Below are 26,479 nucleotides of genomic sequence, written 5' to 3'. Positions count from 1 at the left end.
AAGCTTGCTGCTACAATTTCGTATGCCAAATTGAGAACGAAATCGGAAAGCTTAAGAGTAAAATGGGAATCTAAGAGACTGAGAATAAGAGCAACCCCCAACGAAAGCTTGAGAATTTTTTGTGGGGCTGGGAAATTTCCACAGTTTGGCGCTATAACCGACGGCTGATAGTTCATTGTGTTTTTTTTGTTATCATGTCCCGCGTTGCATCCACTGCCTTCAAGGTGCTCGTCTCGCATCCAAATGTTCCCACACCCGCACTGGAGCTCCTCAGATCCCGCGGAGCGGAGACCATTGTGTGCCAGAGTGTGCCGCCGTCGCGGGAGGAGATCCTGAAGAAGGTACCCGGTGTCGATGCCATCTTTTGGGCTCACTATCAGCCCCTGAATGCCGGCATTCTGGATGCAGCTGGACCCCAGTTGAGATGCGTTAGCACCATGTCATCGGGCATTGATTATGTGGATGTGCCGGAGTTTAAACAACGACAAATCCCCTTGGGACACACTCCGGGTGTGGTGAAGAATTCCGTGGCTGATCTGGCCATTGGTTTGATGATTGCAGCCGGACGTCATTTCCATGCTGGGCGTACCGAAATCGAGAGGTAAGAACCAACAGCTGAGTATGGCTAACAGCTGGAAATAAGCTTTTTATATAGAAAGCTTTTTTAACGCGGAAGATGTCTGTGAGCCAGACATTTGAATACCCTTTTAGTGTACCTTTGCGGGTACAAAAATTTTAGTCAATAACTCATCTATCGTCGATCTAGAATTGTATGGTTGAAAGCATTTAAATAAAATCTGTTCGATTTTTGTAAAAAATTTACACAAATTTTCTTTTTTTTTTTAAATTTAATACTGAATAAAGAGATTTATTACTATAATAAATCTCAACATGGGGCAGCTTTTCGAATTGAAATTAACACTTTTTTGGCTTATATGAAATATACATAAGTAAAGAGTCAATAAATGGTACTATAAGATTAGTCAGAAGCCTGTAAAACTGTGAAGGAGTCATTTCCTACCCCATAAAGGATATATATTCTTGATCAGAATCAACAGCTGAATCGATCTAAAAAAAATTTTGCCCATTTTTCCGATTTTTGCAAAAAACAATAAGGGGTTACAAAATTGTCAAAAATTGACAAAAATTGTGATTTTTTAACATTTTAAATTGAGTATGCAGTTTTGTTGCCCTAATAAAACCTAGCATAGGAGAGGTTTCCGAATTGAAATTAAAGCATTTTTGGCTTACTTATGAGATTTTTAAAATTAGATTTCTAATAAAAAATTCCTTATAAAAAATACTTAATAAAGACGCAAAGAAGGGTGTTATTATTTTTATTAATTATATACATTTTAAATTGAATAACTGAGTATGCAGATTTATTACCATAATAGATCACAACCTAGGGAAGCTATCCGAATTGAAATTAACACTTTTTTGGCTTAGCTAAGAGATTTTGAAATTTGATTTCTATTCAAATTTTCATATAAAATATACATAAGTAAAGAGCCAATAAATGGTACTATAAGATTAGTCAGAAGCCTGTAAAACTGTGAAGGAGTCATTTCCGACCCCATAAATGATATATATTCTTGATCAGAATCAACAGCTGAATCGATCTAGCTATGTCTGGTTGAAAAAAAAAATTAGCCAATTTTTCCGATTTTTGCAAAAAACGATAAGGGGTTATATCATTAAAATTGTCAAAAATTGACAAAAATTGTGATTTTCTAACATTTTAAATTGAGTATGCAGTTTTGTTGCCCTAATAAAAACTAGCATAGGAAAGGTTTCCGAATTGAAATTAAAGCATTTTTGGCTTAGTTATGAGATTTTTAAAATTAGATTTCTATTAAAAAATTCCTTATAAAAAATACTTAATAAAGACTCAAAGAAGGGTGTTATTATTTTTATTTATTATATACATTTTAAATTGAATAACTGAGTATGCAGATTTATTACCATAATAAATCCCAACATGGGGCAGCTTTTCGAATTGAAATTAAAGCATTTTTGGCTTAGTTATGAGATTTTTAAAATTAGATTTCTATTAAAAAATACCTTATAAAAAATACTTAATAAAGACCCAAGGAAGGGTGTTATTATTTTTTATTTATTATATACATTTTAAATTGAATAACTGAGTATGCAGATTTATTACCATAAAAGATCACAACCTAGGGAAGCTATCCGAATTGAAATTAACACTTTTTTGGCTTAGCTATGAGATTTTGAAATTTGATTTCTATTCAAATTTTCATATAAAATATACATAAGTAAAGAGTCAATAAATGGTACTATAAGATTAGTCAGAAGCCTGTAAAACTGTGAAGGAGTCATTTCCGACCCCATAAATGATATATATTCTTGATCAGAATCAACAGCTGAATCGATCTAGCTATGTCTGGTTGAAAAAAAAATTTTGCCAATTTTTCCGATTTTTGCAAAAAACGATAAGGGGTTACATCATTAAAATTGTCAAAAATTGACAAAAATTGTGATTTTCTAACATTTTAAATTGAGTATGCAGTTTTGTTGCCCTAATAAAAACTAGCATAGGAAAGGTTTCCGAATTGAAATTAAAGCATTTTTGGCTTAGTTATGAGATTTTTAAAATTAGATTTCTATTAAAAAATTCCTTATAAAAAATACTTAATAAAGACTCAAAGAAGGGTGTTATTATTTTTTATTTATTATATACATTTTAAATTGAATAACTGAGTATGCAGATTTATTACCATAATAAATCCCAACATGGGGCAGCTTTTCGAATTGAAATTAAAGCATTTTTGGCTTAGTTATGAGATTTTTAAAATTAGATTTCTATTAAAAAATTCCTTATAAAAAATACTTAATAAAGACCCAAAGAAGGGTGTTATTATTTTTATTTATTATATACATTTTAAATTGAATAACTGAGTATGCAGATTTATTACCATAATAAATCCTAACATGGGGCAGCTTTTCGAATTGAAATTAAAGCATTTTTGGCTTAGTTATGAGATTTTTAAAATTAGATTTCTATTAAAAAATTCCTTATAAAAAATACTTAATAAAGACCCAAAGAAGGGTGTTATTATTTTTTATTTATTATATACATTTTAAATTGAATAACTGAGTATGCAGATTTATTACCATAATAAATCCCAACATGGGGCAGCTTTTCGAATTGAAATTAAAGCATTTTTGGCTTAGTTATGAGATTTTTTAAATTAGATTTCTATTAAAAAATTCCTTATAAAAAATACTTAATAAAGACTCTAAGAAGGGTGTTATTATTTTTATTTATTATATACATTTTAAATTGAATAACTGAGTATGCAGATTTATTACCATAATAAATCCCAACATGGGGCAGCTTTTCGAATTGAAATTAAAGCATTTTTGGCTTAGTTATGAGATTTTTAAAATTAGATTTCTATTAAAAAATTCCTTATAAAAAATACTTAATAAAGACTCAAAGAAAGGTGTTATTATTTTTATTTATTATATACATTTTAAATTGAATAACTGAGTATGCAGATTTATTACCATAATAAATCCCAACATGGGGCAAGCTTTTCGAATTGAAATTAAAGCATTTTTGGCTTAGTTATGAGATTTTTAAAATTAGATTTCTATTAAAAAATTCCTTATAAAAAATACTTAATAAAGACTCAAAGAAGGGTGTTATTATTTTTATTTATTATATACATTTTAAATTGAATAACTGAGTATGCAGATTTATTACCATAATAAATCCCAACATGGGGCAGCTTTTCGAATTGAAATTAAAGCATTTTTGGCTTAGTTATGAGATTTTTAAAATTAGATTTCTATTAAAAAATACCTTATAAAAAATACTTAATAAAGACCCAAAGAAGGGTGTTATTATTTTTTATTTATTATATACATTTTAAATTGAATAACTGAGTATGCAGATTTATTACCATAAAAGATCACAACCTAGGGAAGCTATCCGAATTGAAATTAACACTTTTTTGGCTTAGCTATGAGATTTTGAAATTTGATTTCTATTCAAATTTTCATATAAAATATACATAAATAAAGAGTCAATAAATGGTACTATAAGATTAGTCAGAAGCCTGTAAAACTGTGAAGGAGTCATTTCCGACCCCATAAATGATATATATTCTTGATCAGAATCAACAGCTGAATCGATCTAGCTATGTCTGGTTGAAAAAAAAATTTTGCCAATTTTTCCGATTTTTGCAAAAAACGATAAGGGGTTACATCATTAAAATTGTCAAAAATTGACAAAAATTGTGATTTTCTAACATTTTAAATTGAGTATGCAGTTTTGTTGCCCTAATAAAAACTAGCATAGGAAAGGTTTCCGAATTGAAATTAAAGCATTTTTGGCTTAGTTATGAGATTTTTAAAATTAGATTTCTATTAAAAAATTCCTTATAAAAAATACTTAATAAAGACTCAAAGAAGGGTGTTATTATTTTTATTTATTATATACATTTTAAATTGAATAACTGAGTATGCAGATTTATTACCATAATAAATCCCAACATGGGGCAGCTTTTCGAATTGAAATTAAAGCATTTTTGGCTTAGTTATGAGATTTTTAAAATTAGATTTCTATTAAAAAATACCTTATAAAAAATACTTAATAAAGACCCAAAGAAGGGTGTTATTATTTTTATTTATTATATACATTTTAAATTGAATAACTGAGTATGCAGATTTATTACCATAAAAGATCACAACCTAGGGAAGCTATCCGAATTGAAATTAACACTTTTTTGGCTTAGCTATGAGATTTTGAAATTTGATTTCTATTCAAATTTTCATATAAAATATACATAAGTAAAGAGTCAATAAATGGTAGTATAAGATTAGTCAGAAGCCTGTAAAACTGTGAAGGAGTCATTTCCGACCCCATAAATGATATATATTCTTGATCAGAATCAACAGCTGAATCGATCTAGCTATGTCTGGTTGAAAAAAAAATTTTGCCAATTTTTCCGATTTTTGCAAAAAACGATAAGGGGTTACATCATTAAAATTGTAAAAAATTGACAAAAATTGTGATTTTTTAACATTTTAAATTGAGTATGCAGTTTTGTTGCCCTAATAAAAACTAGCATAGGAAAGGTTTCCGAATTGAAATTAAAGCATTTTTGGCTTAGTTATGAGATTTTTAAAATTAGATTTCTATTAAAAAATTCCTTATAAAAAATACTTAATAAAGACTCAAAGAAGGGTGTTATTATTTTTATTTATTATATACATTTTAAATTGAATAACTGAGTATGCAGATTTATTACCATAATAAATCCCAACATGGGGCAGCTTTTCGAATTGAAATTAAAGCATTTTTGGCTTAGTTATGAGATTTTTAAAATTAGATTTCTATTAAAAAATTCCTTATAAAAAATACTTAATAAAGACCCAAAGAAGGGTGTTATTATTTTTATTTATTATATACATTTTAAATTGAATAACTGAGTATGCAGATTTATTACCATAATAAATCCCAACATGGGGCAGCTTTTCGAATTGAAATTAAAGCATTTTTGGCTTAGTTATGAGATTTTTAAAATTACATTTCTATTAAAAAATTCCTTATAAAAAATACTTAATAAAGACCCAAGGAAGGGTGTTATTATTTTTTATTTATTATATACATTTTAAATTGAATAACTGAGTATGCAGATTTATTACCATAATAAATCCCAACATGGGGCAGCTTTTCGAATTGAAATTAAAGCATTTTTGGCTTAGTTATGAGATTTTTAAAATTAGATTTCTATTAAAAAATTCCTTATAAAAAATACTTAATAAAGACTCAAAGAAGGGTGTTATTATTTTTATTTATTATATACATTTTAAATTGAATAACTGAGTATGCAGATTTATTACCATAATAAATCCCAACATGGGGCAGCTTTTCGAATTGAAATTAAAGCATTTTTGGCTTAGTTATGAGATTTTTAAAATTAGATTTCTATTAAAAAATTCCTTATAAAAAATACTTAATAAAGACTCAAAGAAAGGTGTTATTATTTTTATTTATTATATACATTTTAAATTGAATAACTGAGTATGCAGATTTATTACCATAATAAATCCCAACATGGGGCAGCTTTTCGAATTGAAATTAAAGCATTTTTGGCTTAGTTATGAGATTTTTAAAATTAGATTTCTATTAAAAAATACCTTATAAAAAATACTTAATAAAGACTCAAAGAAGGGTGTTATTATTTTTATTTATTATATACATTTTAAATTGAATAACTGAGTATGCAGATTTATTACCATAATAAATCCCAACATGGGGCAGCTTTTCGAATTGAAATTAAAGCATTTTTGGCTTAGTTATGAGATTTTTAAAATTAGATTTCTATTAAAAAATTCCTTATAAAAAATACTTAATAAAGACTCAAAGAAGGGTGTTATTATTTTTTATTTATTATATACATTTTAAATTGAATAACTGAGTATGCAGATTTATTACCATAAAAGATCACAACCTAGGGAAGCTATCCGAATTGAAATTAACACTTTTTTGGCTTAGCTATGAGATTTTGAAATTTGATTTCTATTCAAATTTTCATATAAAATATACATAAATAAAGAGTCAATAAATGGTAGTATAAGATTAGTCAGAAGCCTGTAAAACTGTGAAGGAGTCATTTCCGACCCCATAAATGATATATATTCTTGATCAGAATCAACAGCTGAATCGATCTAGCTATGTCTGGTTGAAAAAAAAATTTTGCCAATTTTTCCGATTTTTGCAAAAAACGATAAGGGGTTACATCATTAAAATTGTCAAAAATTGACAAAAATTGTGATTTTCTAACATTTTAAATTGAGTATGCAGTTTTGTTGCCCTAATAAAAACTAGCATAGGAAAGGTTTCCGAATTGAAATTAAAGCATTTTTGGCTTAGTTATGAGATTTTTAAAATTAGATTTCTATTAAAAAATTCCTTATAAAAAATACTTAATAAAGACCCAAAGAAGGGTGTTATTATTTTTATTTATTATATACATTTTAAATTGAATAACTGAGTATGCAGATTTATTACCATAAAAGATCACAACCTAGGGAAGCTATCCGAATTGAAATTAACACTTTTTTGGCTTAGCTATGAGATTTTGAAATTTGATTTCTATTCAAATTTTCATATAAAATATACATAAATAAAGAGTCAATAAATGGTACTATTAGATTAGTCAGAAGCCTGTAAAACTGTGAAGGAGTCATTTCCGACCCCATAAATGATATATATTCTTGATCAGAATCAACAGCTGAATCGATCTAGCTATGTCTGGTTGAAAAAAAATTTTGCCAATTTTTCCGATTTTTGCAAAAAACGATAAGGGGTTACATCATTAAAATTGTCAAAAATTGACAAAAATTGTGATTTTCTAACATTTTAAATTGAGTATGCAGTTTTGTTGCCCTAATAAAAACTAGCATAGGAAAGGTTTCCGAATTGAAATTAAAGCATTTTTGGCTTAGTTATGAGATTTTTAAAATTAGATTTCTATTAAAAAATTCCTTATAAAAAATACTTAATAAAGACTCAAAGAAGGGTGTTATTATTTTTATTTATTATATACATTTTAAATTGAATAACTGAGTATGCAGATTTATTACCATAATAAATCCCAACATGGGGCAGCTTTTCGAATTGAAATTAAAGCATTTTTGGCTTAGTTATGAGATTTTTAAAATTAGATTTCTATTAAAAAATACCTTATAAAAAATACTTAATAAAGACTCAAAGAAGGGTGTTATTATTTTTATTTATTATATACATTTTAAATTGAATAACTGAGTATGCAGATTTATTACCATAATAAATCCCAACATGGGGCAGCTTTTCGAATTGAAATTAAAGCATTTTTGGCTTAGTTATGAGATTTTTAAAATTAGATTTCTATTAAAAAATACCTTATAAAAAATACTTAATAAAGACTCAAAGAAGGGTGTTATTATTTTTATTTATTATATACATTTTAAATTGAATAACTGAGTATGCAGATTTATTACCATAATAAATCCCAACATGGGGCAGCTTTTCGAATTGAAATTAAAGCATTTTTGGCTTAGTTATGAGATTTTTAAAATTAGATTTCTATTAAAAAATACCTTATAAAAAATACTTAATAAAGACCCAAAGAAGGGTGTTATTATTTTTATTTATTATATACATTTTAAATTGAATAACTGAGTATGCAGATTTATTACCATAAAAGATCACAACCTAGGGAAGCTATCCGAATTGAAATGAACACTTTTTTGGCTTAGCTATGAGATTTTGAAATTTGATTTCTATTCAAATTTTCATATAAAATATACATAAATAAAGAGTCAATAAATGGTAGTATAAGATTAGTCAGAAGCCTGTAAAACTGTGAAGGAGTCATTTCCGACCCCATAAATGATATATATTCTTGATCAGAATCAACAGCTGAATCGATCTAGCTATGTCTGGTTGAAAAAAAAATTTTGCCAATTTTTCCGATTTTTGCAAAAAACGATAAGGGGTTACATCATTAAAATTGTCAAAAATTGACAAAAATTGTGATTTTCTAACATTTTAAATTGAGTATGCAGTTTTGTTGCCCTAATAAAAACTAGCATAGGAAAGGTTTCCGAATTGAAATTAAAGCATTTTTGGCTTAGTTATGAGATTTTTAAAATTAGATTTCTATTAAAAAATTCCTTATAAAAAATACTTAATAAAGACTCAAAGAAGGGTGTTATTATTTTTATTTATTATATACATTTTAAATTGAATAACTGAGTATGCAGATTTATTACCATAATAAATCCCAACATGGGGCAGCTTTTCGAATTGAAATTAAAGCATTTTTGGCTTAGTTATGAGATTTTTAAAATTAGATTTCTATTAAAAAATACCTTATAAAAAATACTTAATAAAGACCCAAAGAAGGGTGTTATTATTTTTATTTATTATATACATTTTAAATTGAATAACTGAGTATGCAGATTTATTACCATAAAAGATCACAACCTAGGGAAGCTATCCGAATTGAAATTAACACTTTTTTGGCTTAGCTATGAGATTTTGAAATTTGATTTCTATTCAAATTTTCATATAAAATATACATAAGTAAAGAGTCAATAAATGGTACTATAAGATTAGTCAGAAGCCTGTAAAACTGTGAAGGAGTCATTTCCGACCCCATAAATGATATATATTCTTGATCAGAATCAACAGCTGAATCGATCTAGCTATGTCTGGTTGAAAAAAAAATTTTGCCAATTTTTCCGATTTTTGCAAAAAACGATAAGGGGTTACATCATTAAAATTGTCAAAAATTGACAAAAATTGTGATTTTCTAACATTTTAAATTGAGTATGCAGTTTTGTTGCCCTAATAAAAACTAGCATAGGAAAGGTTTCCGAATTGAAATTAAAGCATTTTTGGCTTAGTTATGAGATTTTTAAAATTAGATTTCTATTAAAAAATTCCTTATAAAAAATACTTAATAAAGACTCAAAGAAGGGTGTTATTATTTTTATTTATTATATACATTTTAAATTGAATAACTGAGTATGCAGATTTATTACCATAATAAATCCCAACATGGGGCAGCTTTTCGAATTGAAATTAAAGCATTTTTGGCTTAGTTATGAGATTTTTAAAATTAGATTTCTATTAAAAAATACCTTATAAAAAATACTTAATAAAGACTCAAAGAAGGGTGTTATTATTTTTATTTATTATATACATTTTAAATTGAATAACTGAGTATGCAGATTTATTACCATAATAAATCCCAACATGGGGCAGCTTTTCGAATTGAAATTAAAGCATTTTTGGCTTAGTTATGAGATTTTTAAAATTAGATTTCTATTAAAAAATACCTTATAAAAAATACTTAATAAAGACTCAAAGAAGGGTGTTATTATTTTTTATTTATTATATACATTTTAAATTGAATAACTGAGTATGCAGATTTATTACCATAAAAGATCACAACCTAGGGAAGCTATCCGAATTGAAATTAACACTTTTTTGGCTTAGCTATGAGATTTTGAAATTTGATTTCTATTCAAATTTTCATATAAAATATACATAAATAAAGAGTCAATAAATGGTACTATAAGATTAGTCAGAAGCCTGTAAAACTGTGAAGGAGTCATTTCCGACCCCATAAATGATATATATTCTTGATCAGAATCGACAGCTGAATATTTCTAGCTATGTCTGGTTGAAAAAAAAATTTTGCCAATTTTTCCGATTTTTGCAAAAAACGATAAGGGGTTACATCATTAAAATTGTCAAAAATTGACAAAAATTGTGATTTTCTAACATTTTAAATTGAGTATGCAGTTTTGTTGCCCTAATAAAAACTAGCATAGGAAAGGTTTTCGAATTGAAATTAAAGCATTTTTGGCTTAGTTATGAGATTTTTAAAATTAGATTTCTATTAAAAAATTCCTTATAAAAAATACTTAATAAAGACCCAAAGAAGGGTGTTATTATTTTTATTTATTATATACATTTTAAATTGAATAACTGAGTATGCAGATTTATTACCATAAAAGATCACAACCTAGGGAAGCTATCCGAATTGAAATTAACACTTTTTTGGCTTAGCTATGAGATTTTGAAATTTGATTTCTATTCAAATTTTCATATAAAATATACATAAATAAAGAGTCAATAAATGGTAGTATAAGATTAGTCAGAAGCCTGTAAAACTGTGAAGGAGTCATTTCCGACCCCATAAATGATATATATTCTTGATCAGAATCAACAGCTGAATCGATCTAGCTATGTCTGGTTGAAAAAAAAATTTTGCCAATTTTTCCGATTTTTGCAAAAAACGATAAGGGGTTACATCATTAAAATTGTCAAAAATTGACAAAAATTGTGATTTTCTAACATTTTAAATTGAGTATGCAGTTTTGTTGCCCTAATAAAAACTAGCATAGGAAAGGTTTTCCAATTGAAATTAAAGCATTTTTGGCTTAGTTATGAGATTTTTAAAATTAGATTTCTATTAAAAAATTCCTTATAAAAAATACTTAATAAAGACTCAAAGAAGGGTGTTATTATTTTTATTTATTATATACATTTTAAATTGAATAACTGAGTATGCAGATTTATTACCATAATAAATCCCAACATGGGGCAGCTTTTCGAATTGAAATTAAAGCATTTTTGGCTTAGTTATGAGATTTTTAAAATTAGATTTCTATTAAAAAATTCCTTATAAAAAATACTTCATAAAGACCCAAAGAAGGGTGTTATTATTTTTTATTTATTATATACATTTTAAATTGAATAACTGAGTATGCAGATTTATTACCATAATAAATCCCAACATGGGGCAGCTTTTCGAATTGAAATTAAAGCATTTTTGGCTTAGTTATGAGATTTTTAAAATTAGATTTCTATTAAAAAATACCTTATAAAAAATACTTAATAAAGACCCAAAGAAAGGTGTTATTATTTTTATTTATTATATACATTTTAAATTGAATAACTGAGTATGCAGATTTATTACCATAAAAGATCACAACCTAGGGAAGCTATCCGAATTGAAATTAACACTTTTTTGGCTTAGCTATGAGATTTTGAAATTTGATTTCTATTCAAATTTTCATATAAAATATACATAAGTAAAGAGTCAATAAATGGTAGTATAAGATTAGTCAGAAGCCTGTAAAACTGTGAAGGAGTCATTTCCGACCCCATAAATGATATATATTCTTGATCAGAATCAACAGCTGAATCGATCTAGCTATGTCTGGTTGAAAAAAAAATTTTGCCAATTTTTCCGATTTTTGCAAAAAACGATAAGGGGTTACATCATTAAAATTGTCAAAAATTGACAAAAATTGTGATTTTCTAACATTTTAAATTGAGTATGCAGTTTTGTTGCCCTAATAAAAACTAGCATAGGAAAGGTTTTCGAATTGAAATTAAAGCATTTTTGGCTTAGTTATGAGATTTTTAAAATTAGATTTCTAATAAAAAATTCCTTATAAAAAATGCTTAATAAAGACTCAAGGAAGGGTGTTATTATTTTTTATTTATTATATACATTTTAAATTGAATAACTGAGTATGCAGATTTATTACCATAATAAATCCCAACATGGGGCAGCTTTTCGAATTGAAATTAAAGCATTTTTGGCTTAGTTATGAGATTTTTAAAATTAGATTTCTATTAAAAAATTCCTTATAAAAAATACTTAATAAAGACCCAAGGAAGGGTGTTATTATTTTTTATTTATTATATACATTTTAAATTGAATAACTGAGTATGCAGATTTATTACCATAATAAATCCCAACATGGGGCAGCTTTTCGAATTGAAATTAAAGCATTTTTGGCTTAGTTATGAGATTTTTAAAATTAGATTTCTATTAAAAAATTCCTTATAAAAAATACTTAATAAAGACTCAAAGAAGGGTGTTATTATTTTTTATTTATTATATACATTTTAAATTGAATAACTGAGTATGCAGATTTATTACCATAATAAATCCCAACATGGGGCAGCTTTTCGAATTGAAATTAAAGCATTTTTGGCTTAGTTATGAGATTTTTAAAATTAGATTTCTATTAAAAAATTCCTTATAAAAAATACTTAATAAAGACTCAAAGAAGGGTGTTATTATTTTTATTTATTATATACATTTTAAATTGAATAACTGAGTATGCAGATTTATTACCATAATAAATCCCAACATGGGGCAGCTTTTCGAATTGAAATTAAAGCATTTTTGGCTTAGTTATGAGATTTTTAAAATTAGATTTCTATTAAAAAATTCCTTATAAAAAATACTTAATAAAGACTCAAAGAAAGGTGTTATTATTTTTATTTATTATATACATTTTAAATTGAATAACTGAGTATGCAGATTTATTACCATAATAAATCCCAACATGGGGCAGCTTTTCGAATTGAAATTAAAGCATTTTTGGCTTAGTTATGAGATTTTTAAAATTAGATTTCTATTAAAAAATACCTTATAAAAAATACTTAATAAAGACTGAAAGAAGGATGTTATTATTTTTATTTATTATATATATTTTAAATTCAATAACTGAGTATGCAGATTTATTACCATAATAAATCCCAACATGGGGCAGCTTTTCGAATTGAAATTAAAGCATTTTTGGCTTAGTTATGAGATTTTTAAAATTAGATTTCTATTAAAAAATTCCTTATAAAAAATACTTAATAAAGACTCTAAGAAGGGTGTTATTATTTTTTATTTATTATATACATTTTAAATTGAATAACCGAGTATGCAGATTTATTACCATAATAGACCACAACCTAGGGAAGCTATCCGAATTGAAATTAACACTTTTTTGGCTTAGCTATGAGATTTTGAAATTTGATTTCTATTCAAATTTTCATATAAAATATACATAAGTAAAGAGTCAATAAATGGTACTATAAGATTAGTCAGAAGCCTGTAAAACTGTGAAGGAGTCATTTCCGACCCCATAAATGATATATATTCTTGATCAGAATCGACAGCTGAATATTTCTAGCTATGTCTGGTTGAAAAAAAAATTTTGCCAATTTTTCCGATTTTTGCAAAAAACGATAAGGGGTTACATCATTAAAATTGTCAAAAATTGACAAAAATTGTGATTTACTAACATTTTAAATTGAGTATGCAGTTTTGTTGCCCTAATAAAAACTAGCATAGGGAAGGTTTTCGAATTGAAATTAAAGCATTTTTGGCTTAGTTATGAGATTTTTAAAATTAGATTTCTATTAAAAAATTCCTTATAAAAAATACTTCATAAAGACCCAAAGAAGGGTGTTATTATTTTTATTTATTATATACATTTTAAATTGAATAACTGAGTATGCAGATTTATTACCATAAAAGATCACAACCTAGGGAAGCTATCCGAATTGAAATTAACACTTTTTTGGCTTAGCTATGAGATTTTGAAATTTGATTTCTATTCAAATTTTCATATAAAATATACATAAGTAAAGAGTCAATAAATGGTACTATAAGATTAGTCAGAAGCCTGTAAAACTGTGAAGGAGTCATTTCCGACCCCATAAATGATATATATTCTTGATCAGAATCAACAGCTGAATCGATCTAGCTATGTCTGGTTGAAAAAAAAATTTTGCCAATTTTTCCGATTTTTGCAAAAAACGATAAGGGGTTACATCATTAAAATTGTCAAAAATTGACAAAAATTGTGATTTTCTAACATTTTAAATTGAGTATGCAGTTTTGTTGCCCTAATAAAAACTAGCATAGGGAAGGTTTTCGAATTGAAATTAAAGCATTTTTGGCTTAGTTATGAGATTTTTAAAATTAGATTTCTATTAAAAAATACCTTATAAAAAATACTTAATAAAGACTCTAAGAAGGGTGTTATTATTTTTATTTATTATATTCATTTTAAATTGAATAACTGAGTATGCAGATTTATTACCATAATAAATCCCAACATGGGGCAGCTTTTCGAATTGAAATTAAAGCATTTTTGGCTTAGTTATGAGATTTTTAAAATTAGATTTCTATTAAAAAATTCCTTATAAAAAATACTTAATAAAGACTCAAAGAAAGGTGTTATTATTTTTATTTATTATATACATTTTAAATTGAATAACTGAGTATGCAGATTTATTACCATAATAAATCCCAACATGGGGCAGCTTTTCGAATTGAAATTAAAGCATTTTTGGCTTAGTTATGAGATTTTTAAAATTAGATTTCTATTAAAAAATACCTTATAAAAAATACTTAATAAAGACTCAAAGAAGGGTGTTATTATTTTTATTTATTATATACATTTTAAATTCAATAACTGAGTATGCAGATTTATTACCATAATAAATCCCAACATGGGGCAGCTTTTCGAATTGAAATTAAAGCATTTTTGGCTTAGTTATGAGATTTTTAAAATTAGATTTCTATTAAAAAATTCCTTATAAAAAATACTTAATAAAGACTCTAAGAAGGGTGTTATTATTTTTTATTTATTATATACATTTTAAATTGAATAACCGAGTATGCAGATTTATTACCATAATAGACCACAACCTAGGGAAGCTATCCGAATTGAAATTAACACTTTTTTGGCTTAGCTACGAGATTTTGAAATTTGATTTCTATTCAAATTTTCATATAAAATATACATAAATAAAGACTCAATAAATGGTACTATAAAATTAGTCAGAAGCCTGTAAAACTATGAAGGAGTCATTTCCGACCCCATAAATGATATATATTCTTGATCAGAATCGACAGCTGAATATTTCTAGCTATGTCTGGTTGAAAAAAAAATTTTGCCAATTTTTCCGATTTTTGCAAAAAATCATTAATCATCATTAAAATTGTCAAAAATTGACAAAAATTGTGATTTACTAATATTTTAAATTGAGTATGCAGTTTTGTTGCCCTAATAAAAACTAGCATAGGAAAGGTTTTCGAATTGAAATTAAAGCATTTTTGGCTTAGTTATGAGATTTTTAAAATTAGATTTCTATTAAAAAATACCTTATAAAAAATACTTAATAAAGACCCAAAGAAGGGTGTTATTATTTTTTATTTATTATATACATTTTAAATTGAATAACTGAGTATGCAGATTTATTACCATAAAAGATCACAACCTAGGGAAGCTATCCGAATTGAAATTAACACTTTTTTGGCTTAGCTATGAGATTTTGAAATTTGATTTCTATTCAAATTTTCATATAAAATATACATAAGTAAAGAGTCAATAAATGGTACTATAAGATTAGTCAGAAGCCTGTAAAACTGTGAAGGAGTCATTTCCGACCCCATAAATGATATATATTCTTGATCAGAATCAACAGCTGAATCGATCTAGCTATGTCTGGTTGAAAAAAAAATTTTGCCAATTTTTCCGATTTTTGCAAAAAACGATAAGGGGTTACATCATTAAAATTGTCAAAAATTGACAAAAATTGTGATTTTCTAACATTTTAAATTGAGTATGCAGTTTTGTTGCCCTAATAAAAACTAGCATAGGAAAGGTTTCCGAATTGAAATTAAAGCATTTTTGGCTTAGTTATGAGATTTTTAAAATTAGATTTCTATTAAAAAATTCCTTATAAAAAATACTTAATAAAGACTCAAAGAAGGGTGTTATTATTTTTATTTATTATATACATTTTAAATTGAATAACTGAGTATGCAGATTTATTACCATAATAAATCCCAACATGGGGCAGCTTTTCGAATTGAAATTAAAGCATTTTTGGCTTAGTTATGAGATTTTTAAAATTAGATTTCTATTAAAAAATTCCTTATAAAAAATACTTAATAAAGACTCAAAGAAAGGTGTTATTATTTTTATTTATTATATACATTTTAAATTGAATAACTGAGTATGCAGATTTATTACCATAATAAATCCCAACATGGGGCAGCTTTTCGAATTGAAATTAAAGCATTTTTGGCTTAGTTATGAGATTTTTAAAATTAGATTTCTATTAAAAAATTCCTTATAAAAAATACTTAATAAAGACTCAAAGAAGGGTGTTATTATTTTTATTTATTATATACATTTTAAATTAAATAACTGAGTATGCGGATTTATTACCATAATAAATCCCAACATGGGGCAGCTTTTCGAATTGAAATTAAAGCATTTTTGGCTTAGTTATGAGATTTTTAAAATTAGATTTCTATTAAAAAATACCTTATAAAAAATACTTAATAAAGACTCAAAGAAGGGTGTTATTATTTTTATTTATTACTAGCTGTACCCTGCCACGTTTCTCTGTGGCATATTGTGGTTAAGAGTGCCCTTCTGAATACATCAAGGTTCTGGCAAAATCATCTTCCTGGCATAAGGTGAAGAAGGCAGTCAGAGTTGTCGCTGGCGGATTCAGGACTCTTTCTTGTACATTTCTTTCTGTGAAATAGACACGTTGACCATTCTCCAAATGGACTGCCAAGTGAACTAAAGCTGGATAGCGTTCATGAATGTGGAACGAAAAAATTCTCCATGCAGCCTCGTTGCTGCTTATGTATCTTCCAGCCTGGTATTGAAATATTTCATCGACAACTCGTACTGCATTGCTGTCACCATTTTCTGCCTGAACACCAAAAACTGCCATATCGCTGCCTTTATTCACGTACTTGCAGATATATTTAATCGATTTCACGGAATTGCAATATTCTACGTTGATGTGCGCTTTGTATGATTTTGACAATAGTGGTGAGTATGGAACAACCCAACGATTGTCTACCTCAATATCACCAATTCTCATGTTTAAATTTGCCGAAGTCCCCCAATCTTCAGTTGAACGTCTCCTATACAGAGGATATCCTTCGTCCCCTGTTACGGTGTTGGCTGTAAATGCTCGAGGATATCGCTTCCCGTCTACCATGCATGGTGAACATGGGTTGAGGGTACCACATGGGCCATGGATCATGTTCTTGATGACAACTTCATGGAAATCCGTATCAACCTCGGCCCGTGGAATCTCAGCGCATATAACATCGTCGATTTCGTCTGGAGTAATTTTATCATACAGCCAAATCAGTATGTGCGCATGCGGCAATCCTCTCTTCTGCCATTCTACTGAATACATCCAGCACCGCACAGATCCAAAAACTCCATGTTTCACAATAAAATCCATCAGTGACTTGAGCTTTTGTCTGAAAACACGGGCTGTGATGTCATGCCTATCCCTATACGATTGTCCAGGAAATAACAGCTGTACTATCTCGTCCCAAGCTGGATTGCATTTGAAGGTGATAAATAAGTCTGGACGGCCGTAGCAACGAACATATGCCATGGCATCTTGAGCATATTCATGCATTTGGCGTGGACTACCTATGTATGAGGATGGCAAAATCGTGAGCTTTCCAACGTTGGTTGTATTACGGTCATTCATCACAGCATCCCGCAAATGGATATTTTCCTCGGACCGAAGTTTCTTCTGATTCAATCGGAGGAACAGCAAACGTTGTTTCAATTTTTGCATACATATCGACAATGTACTGATGAAACAACTGACGACATTTCAATATATGATTGCAATCGGTCCTCCGAACCATTAACCTGTATGAGTAAAAGTTCATCGCGCAGCCGCGTCTCTCGGATGGAGGCCCGTTCTTCGTCAGTCATATTCGTAATCTTACGTCTTTTTGCCTCTGTATTGCGAATACGACGACCCAATCTCGACTTCTTTGGTGGCATGACTTCGTTTCTTACTGAACCTGAACAAAAAAATAAAATTTGTATCTCCAATTTCTTCTTTCAATATGTTTTGAATGTTTGACAGGAAATGCTTTGATTCAGATGGCTGCATGTAGAGGGCGCAACAGTAGGGGCACGGGGAAACGCGAAAAAAAAGTGATATATTCGCAAATGCAGATAAGCTATCAAAATCAAAAGTAGACAATAACCGAGCTGGAACCTCAACGCATGTTCTCTAAAAATTTGGGCTTAAACGGTTCAGAACTTTTCAAGTTTCTTCTTTCAATATGTTTTGAATGTTTGACAGGAAATGCTTTGATTCAGCTGGCTGCCTGTAGAGGGCGCAGCAGTAGGGGCACGGGGAAACGCTAATAAAATTGATATATTCGCAACCGCAGATAAGCTATAAAGATCAAAAGTAGACAATAACAGAGCTGGAACCTCAACGCATGTTGTGTAAAAATTTGGGCTTAAACGGTTCAGAACATTTCAAGTCTATGAAGGATGTAGACACGAACAGAGCATTTTTATATATATAGATACATAAATAAAAACTCAATAAATGGTACTATAAGATTAGTCAGAAGCCTGTAAAACTGTGAAGGAGTCATTTCCGACCCCAAATATGATATATATTCTTGATCAGAATCAACAGCTGAATCGATCTAGCTATGTCTGGTTGAAAAAAAATTTTGCCAATTTTTCCGATTTTGTCAAAAATTGACGATAATTGTTTTGTTTTTCTAACATTTTAAATTGAGTATGCAGTTTTGTTGCCCTAGTAAAACCTAGCATAGGAGAGGTTTCCGAATTGAAATTAAAGCATTTTTGGCTTAGTTATGAGATTTTTAAAATTAGATTTCTATTAAAAAATACCTTATAAAAAATACTTAATAAAGACCCAAAGAAGGGTGTTATTATTTTTTATTTATTATATACATTTTAAATTGAATAACTGAGTATGCATATTTATTACCATAATAAATCCCAACATGGCGCAGCTTTTCGAATTGAAATTAAAGCATTTTTGGCTTAGTTATGAGATTTTTAAAATTAGATTTCTATTAAAAAATACCTTATAAAAAATACTTAATGAAGACTCAAAGAAGGGCGTTATTATTTTTATTTATTATATACATTTTAAATTGAATAACTGAGTATGCAGATTTATTACCATAAAAGATCACAGCCTAGGGAAGCTATCCGAATTGAAATTAACACTTTTTTGGCTTAGGTATGAGATTTTGAAATTTGATTTCTATTCAAATTTTCATATAAAATATACATAAGTAAAGAGTCAATAAATGGTACTATAAGATTAGTCAGAAGCCTGCAAAACTGTGAAGGAGTCATTTCCGACCCCATAAATGATATATATTAATGATCAGAATCAACAGCTGAATCGATCTAGCTATGTCTGGTTGAAAAAAAATTCTTTCGATTTTTTCAAAAAACTAGCATAGGAAAGAAATTAATGCATAAAAAGAATTTAATGCATTTTTGACAGAGTTATGCATGTTTTAAACTTTGATTTTTCGAATTATTTGTCCTATAAATAAGTCAATATCGGTGTGATGAATTTTCGAAAATTTGAAATGAAAATCTTTCTTCTGTTTGTAATTTAATCAAAAGTAATTAAAATGTAACATGTATAATTATTCCTATGGCACTTACAGATCCCAATGGAGAACAGAGCAGATTAACTGGATGATGGGTCAGGAGATCCGAGACTCTGTGATAGGTTTCTTTGGTTTTGGAGGTATTAGTCAGGCAATTGCCAAGCGCTTGCAGTGCTGGGATGTATCCAAGATCCTTTACCATACCAGAACCCGAAAGGAAAACGATGGAGACTTCAAGGCACAGCACGTGTCCTTTGAAACCCTGCTAAAGGAAAGCGATTTCCTGGTGGTGGCTGCTCCACTCACCAACGAAACAAGGGAAAAGTTTAATGCTCAGGCCTTTTCCCAGATGAAGAAGTCCTCCGTGTTTGTCAATGTAGCAAGGGGCGGTGGGTATTAATGGTAACTTAATAGAATTTAAGAAATATTTTATTTATAATTTTAAAGGACTCGTTAATCAACCGGATCTGCATGAGGCCCTGACCAGTGGAAAGATATTTGCTGCCGGCTTGGATGTTACCACTCCTGAACCACTGCCAGCGGACAACCCACTCCTTAAACTGCCTAATTGCGGTGAGTTATGATCTTCATTTTATATTTTTTATATAGTTTAATATATACCTTATTTATCTCTTAGTTGTCCTACCCCATATGGGTACGCAGACCATGAAGACCACCATTGAGATGAGTCTCTTGGCTGCCAACAACATTCTTAATGCCATGGAGGGAAAGCCCATGATAAAGCCTGCCTTCTGATTTTATTTCAAAAGAAAGCATACATATTTTTTAAAACTATTATGAAATAAAATTTTTACAAATGGATTGTATAAAAAAATTTTAAAATTAAAAATATATGCACATAAGACAATTTCATCAATAAATCACAGTTTTAAAAATCTAAAAACTCGGCCAAAAAATCATTTATTAGTTTTTATTAGGTTAATAATTCTGCATACTCATTTTTAAATCTTAAAAAATGATTAATGTGTAGTTACATTTTGTTTACCCTTTCCCTAATTTTATTATATGTATTTATTCACACAGTTTTGTTTATGAAGGCTCTCTGAAAGGTAATCTGTAGTCAGCTTTTTCCAGGTGATAAGTGTGAGAGATATCTGGCACTCTATAAATGCGAGTTACCAATGCTAAAAGTTTTTCAGTCGTTACAGAAACGCGGAGCTGAAAAGTCTGTGGAATACTGAGGGTAATATATATTTCGTATCTTTTTTAAGAGCTAAAAAGCTTTCATACCACGCTCTTTAATACATTTTGACAACTAAAGAGAAAAGCTGCGGAACACTTGTAGTCATTATTCAATTATCAAATAGGTTTTCTCTTCAGTTCACATAAAGCCCTTGGAAAATGTCGACAATTAAGCCCTATAAGGTACTCATCGCACACACCGATGTTCCGCCGGAGGGAATCGATATCCTGAGGGACAAGTGCGAAATCCTACAGGTGACAAGTGAACCGCCCAATAACCGTATCGAAGTTCTGGAGAAGATCAGGGGCTGTCATGCCGCTGTTTGGGGAGGTCGAGATCTTCTAAATGCCGAGGTTTTGGATGCTGCTGGTCCACAATTTAAAGCCGTATCTACGATGTCCTCTGGGATCAATAATGTGGATGTGCCGGAGCTGAAAAAGCGGGGAATACCCCTTGGGAGTACTCCCGCCATGCTAACTGTGGCGGTGGCTGATCTGGCAGTGGGTTTACTCATTGCTGCCTCCCGGAGATTCCAGGAGGGGCGAAGGAAGATCGACAGGTAAGTGGGAATCGTATAATATTTAATTTCTTTATTTATACAACTCGAAATTTTTAGTGACACCTGGGAGAACTATCACCTTAATTGGCTTTTGGGACAAGATATTCGAGACTCCACCGTGGGTTTCTATGGCTTCGGAGGCATTGGTCAGACTATCGCCAAGCGTTTGTCTGGATTCGATATCGATCGTGTTCTATATACCACTAGAAATCGTGTTAGTCTGGATATAGAAGAAAAATTCAATGCCAAGAAGGTGGATTTCGATACTTTGCTGAAGGAAAGTGACTTCCTGGTCATTGCATCTCCTCTAACCCAGGAAACGCAGGGCTTGTTTGATGCCAAAGCCTTTAATAAAATGAAGGAAACTGCTGTGCTGGTCAATATTGCTAGAGGAAGTAAGTTGTTAATTATTCGAATTTATTATATATTTAATTTGTTATGATTGTTCCATAGAAATTGTCAACCAGGATGATCTTTATGAGGCTTTGAAATCAAACCGAATCTTTGCCGCAGGCTTGGATGTAATGGATCCAGAACCGTTGAGGTCGACAGACAAGCTATTGGCTTTGGATAATGTTGGTGAGTTACCTTAAATCTTAATTTAATCTTTAGAAGCTTTGTATTTTTTGTGAGCAGTTTTTAAATTCTTTCTTAATGAAATATTTTTTGAAGGGCAATAAGTATAACAGCTGCAATCTCTCGTTGACTTTCTTGACAACCAGACGACACCTTTGCCTGTTATCTTTTAAGTCCCATTATCTTAAAGTGTTTGAATAATTTCTCATGTTCTATGCCCCAACAGTGGTCACTCCTCATGTGGGCTATGCTACGAAGAGAACTCGCATCGATGCTGCTTCCTTGGCTGCCCATAACGTCCTCCGAGGATTGGCTGGAGAACCCATGTTGTCACCCGCTTATTAATTGCAAGCAAAATTAAGGAAAATGTATAGTATTATGTTGATACCGATTTCAAATTTAAATAAAATTCTATTAAGACCCATACAAATACTCGTTTCTATTCACTGGGACTACTATTTGTATCTTCTTTTACCACATGCGGTAAGTATACTGGATCCCATTCCTCCCTTTGCAACGCCTTCAGATACTTGATCCTCTCTTGGAGCACTCGCTGCATTAGATCCGGTTCCTCCACTCGATGTTTCTGAGCAATCTCCAGAGCTCTCCGCCAGTTGTGCATCCTGAGGGAGAGACCCACAGCCTGCTGAATCTTTCGGCCATGCAGTAGGATTGTCTCCGCCTCCAGCATCCTTCCCAGCATCAGCGAATTCTCTGCCATCTGCTCGGCACTCGAGGGCGTCAGTGTCTTCAGGTGCTGCAGGTAGCTCACCTTGTCGATTTGCAGGGCGGCAGCATAGGCCTCCTCGCTAATCTGCAGCTGGTGCTTCCTGGTGGCCACCGCTGCCAAGGTGGCCCACAAGCTGGCATGCTGTGCCAGCCGGCAGATCTTCAGCGCCTGTGGCCACTGGCCCTCGAGGAGAGCGCGATGCAGGACCTCGCAATGGATGTTCACATTGACGGGTAGCAGGGCACCAGCACAGCGAAATGTGATCACTGCATCCTCGAAGCTCTCGATGGCAATCTGTTTACCGAACTCCCTACAAAAAATAGGAAGAGTTTAGGGATGAGTTCATATAAATTATAAGAAACTTACGCCGTGTCCAAGGTAATTGTGGTGAGGGCAATGATTGTGGGATCGGAGGCTCCTTCTCCGGGACAATACCAAATGCTGTAGCAGGAATCGTGCACTCCCACCAGAATATTCGTCTCACTGGCCCATTTAATTGCTGTGAGCTGTGTTCCAATCTTGTATATCTCGTCGGTTCGCTCCCCGGTAAGATTGCGGGACTCACTAACGAATAGTTCCCTATTGGAATCTATAAAAGCCACAAACTGATCATCCGGTGTGCCTGCTCGACAGGCTGCAATCTCTGCCAGCGGCTGCTTGGCTCTCAGCGAATGCGGATCATACTGCCGCGAAGCTCCTGGTATAAGATCGAATAAATGCAACAGAGTGGGATCCGAATTGTCACGAATGGCAAGGACATCGAGACCCAGGGAAAGGGAGCGCCAGGTGAGCAAGGGAATCTGCGCCTGGGAGCCAGGATAACGAGGATTTAAATGAAGGCGACCCGTGTAGGTATACACCCATATAGATGAGGCATCCAATATCATAAAGTATCTGTAAGTAAGCATAATGTTCAAGAGGGAGTATCTTTTAGATAAAATATAAGCTTATACTCACTTCTTGCCCACCTCAATAACCCTGGTATCATTCCTTCCATCGACTATAATCGGTGTATTGATATACTTCTCATTGTAGATGTGTATTTGATGGGTGGTGGCCACTACCAGGTGTCCATAGCCTAGACCGAAATTAATTACGCGCTGTGGAAAATCCAGGACATCCTGGGTACCATTGGCAATGTCCTTCAGGGCAATTGATTTCCTACTATTGCTAGTTGCCTTTAAATTCCTGGAGATCAACTGCTGCTCGATGGCATAGGCCACTATAAGCTGACCTGTGGAGGTGCCACAAGCCACCTGAGTGCCGTCCGCTGACCAGGACAAGCTGAAAAACGAGCCCACACTGGGGGCTGTAAAGCGGGCACTGTTGTAGGACCACTGAAATTGTAATTAAATAATTACTTTAATTATACATGAGGAAGGAAGTAGGACTAGGACTCACTCCAGAGCTGTGACACAGCTTCAGCAGATTAAAAGTGCCCACCAGCAGGTAATCCTTCTCGGGATTAAAGGCCACACTTGTGATGGCAAACTCCTCGGCGGCACTGGTAAAAAGATTGGCACCCTGGGCATCCCAGATCTTGAAGCGAAAGTCCTCACCACCGGAGGCTATCACATTGGACTGGGCAGACCAACTAAGTGAGAGGACCAGCCCGTCATGCGCACGCCACTATTGGATATGAAATAAAGTAATTAAATAAATGAATTCCTAATTAAATAATGAAAATCTGTAAATATATCTCACCCTAATAAGCTTACTATTAGCCGCCAAAGGTTTGATGGACACATGTCCTCCCTGGCAGAACACAATCGAGGTAGAGTTCGGGGCCCAACGAGCGCAGCGTATGGCCTCCTCGTTTTGCACCACCGTGGAGCGTAGCATACCGGATCTTGACCAGATCTTGATCACGCCATCCTCGCCGGCAGTTAGTAAGCCGGCACCATCAGGACTCCATCGTCCCGAACTAATAGCTGCCCCATGGGCCGAGATACTTCGCTCCACGCGGGCACTCTTATTGAGAATCACGAAACGACCATCATTACTGCACACTAGCAAGGTATCGCTTCCTTTGCCACCGCCACTGCTCCGTCCACCGAGCAGGAGCCAGTGGAGGTCCGTGGGCACAAAGTCATCCGGCAACTTGGCTACCTCCACCGAGTCACGGGTTACATCGCTCCACTTGAAAATCTGATGATCATCACTGCAGGGAGGTATGAATATATTAAAAACACAATTAATATTAAAGGTAAATTATTAATAATGGATGGTGATACCTCACAAAATATATCTCCTCATTGCTGCTCCAATCCACGCAACTCAGTGGATAATTTGAACTTCTTTGGCTACCTTCATCTCCCGTCTCGCTGGCTTTTAGGGAACTCTTTTTGCAGAGCCGCGTTCGTAGCTTCATGGCGACTATAATTTTTATGAAAACAAAAATATTTCCTTTGTTTTGGCCAAGCAATTGGTTGTCAAGGGGACCTAGTTTTATTTTGGTTTAAATTTATGCAAGTTGCCATGGTTTTGAAGGGGTTTTTTATCGTAACAAGTGGTTGTGATATAGGGAGTACACATTGTGTTACGATATTCAAGTTCGGTGGAAATATTCGCTAGATCTTAGCAATTGTATACAATTTCTCCAGAGTCTTTTTATAGTTGCTATAAAAAGTAATCTTACCACACTGATCTTAATATCGTAAGTGGCGGGATTGGTATTCGCGGTTGTGGTAAAGGATGAAACGAATATTGTGTGTCGTATCTCAAATATTATTGAGCTCTGATTGATTTATTCGTTTTGTAAAAAAATACACACGATTTTATCATATTTTAAAACCATGCATAATATATAATATAATATAATACTAGGATCTGATATTTTTGCTAAGCAAAAACATCTTTATATCGTTGGTTTTGATATTGACTTTTTTACTATAAAATTTCGGCATTCAGAAGATTTTTATTATACAAAAACAGTTTCTTTAAAACCCAAATTAAGTATATTATAAATGTATTCTTTTTTATAATTATACTCTTTAATAAAACACTTCAAATATTTTTTCTGCTTAACCTTATATCTTCCCTTACTTTGTGCGATCTTATTACAAGTTTTTAATTTCTTAATTGCCTAACTTCGTTTCCGCTGTTGTAATCAACTCTATAAGCAAATTGTCTGAGATCAAAGGCACTCTATTTTTTTGGGAGTCGCATTGAGTTAAGTTAGTAGGCTAGCCTATAATTAAGGTTTATTATTTAGTCAAGCAAGCGAAACCGTTTTCACCAGCAATTTGCCGTAATCATTGTCAGCGACTGAGACGCAGATGCGAATTGTTTAGACAAACAAGATTTTTTTGGCCGACGGAAAGGCTTAAACGTGACGAGATCAGATTCGAACATGAAGGGCAAATCTTACGCTGATTAATATAAAAACTTTCTGACAATTACCCACAATTCCACTTAATTATTAAACTTCCCTCTGTATTAATTACTTCCGTTTCCATTTAATTGCAGCTCCACTCTACTAAATGGCTTTCAGCATAATGACCAACATAAGTTCCTCAACAAACTAATCGATTTCTGAAACAGGCTTCAATTATTTTCTAATTTGTTTGCACCCAGAGAAGGTATTTCATCAATAAATCGGTAAAAATTGT

General features: G+C 31.2%; 3 protein-coding genes across 4 annotated transcripts; 2 read left to right on the top strand and 1 right to left on the bottom strand.

Moving 5' to 3' along the window:
* The first annotated feature begins 94 nt into the window (after nucleotides 1–94).
* LOC110187272 (glyoxylate reductase/hydroxypyruvate reductase) lies at nucleotides 95–20,703 on the top strand. The gene is made up of 4 exons (XM_020956660.2): nucleotides 95–601; nucleotides 19,857–20,188; nucleotides 20,247–20,372; nucleotides 20,437–20,703. The coding sequence occupies exons 1-4, from the start codon at nucleotides 195–197 to the stop codon at nucleotides 20,553–20,555; spliced, it is 984 nt and encodes a 327-aa protein (XP_020812319.2). The 5' UTR covers nucleotides 95–194; the 3' UTR covers nucleotides 20,556–20,703.
* Nucleotides 20,704–20,878: 175 nt separating this feature from the next.
* LOC110187275 (glyoxylate reductase/hydroxypyruvate reductase) lies at nucleotides 20,879–22,568 on the top strand. Of its 2 annotated transcripts, none has more exons than XM_020956663.2 (5): nucleotides 20,879–21,003; nucleotides 21,141–21,562; nucleotides 21,620–21,957; nucleotides 22,016–22,141; nucleotides 22,365–22,568. In XM_020956663.2, the coding sequence occupies exons 2-5, from the start codon at nucleotides 21,162–21,164 to the stop codon at nucleotides 22,481–22,483; spliced, it is 984 nt and encodes a 327-aa protein (XP_020812322.2). In that variant the 5' UTR covers nucleotides 20,879–21,003; nucleotides 21,141–21,161; the 3' UTR covers nucleotides 22,484–22,568. The 2 variants fall into 2 exon arrangements, with proteins under 2 accessions (XP_020812322.2, XP_020812323.2); XM_020956664.2 differs by having other exon boundaries at nucleotides 20,951–21,003; nucleotides 21,128–21,562.
* On the bottom strand, nucleotides 22,496–25,319 carry Oseg5 (intraflagellar transport protein Oseg5). Its single transcript, XM_020956672.2, has 6 exons — nucleotides 25,103–25,319; nucleotides 24,573–25,029; nucleotides 24,270–24,497; nucleotides 23,826–24,205; nucleotides 23,235–23,762; nucleotides 22,496–23,178 (listed from the first exon to the last, which is right to left on the bottom strand). The coding sequence occupies exons 1-6, from the start codon at nucleotides 25,237–25,239 to the stop codon at nucleotides 22,578–22,580; spliced, it is 2,331 nt and encodes a 776-aa protein (XP_020812331.2). The 5' UTR covers nucleotides 25,240–25,319; the 3' UTR covers nucleotides 22,496–22,577.
* Nucleotides 25,320–26,479: the final 1,160 nt, after the last annotated feature.

Source organism: Drosophila serrata, unplaced genomic scaffold (genome assembly GCF_035046125.1).
Source record: "Drosophila serrata isolate PLE 108 unplaced genomic scaffold, ASM3504612v1 contig_275, whole genome shotgun sequence".
Taxonomy (NCBI): Eukaryota; Metazoa; Arthropoda; class Insecta; order Diptera; family Drosophilidae; genus Drosophila; species Drosophila serrata.
The sequence above is the reverse complement of the archived record's forward strand: the minus strand, read 5'-3'. Positions and strand labels throughout refer to the sequence as shown.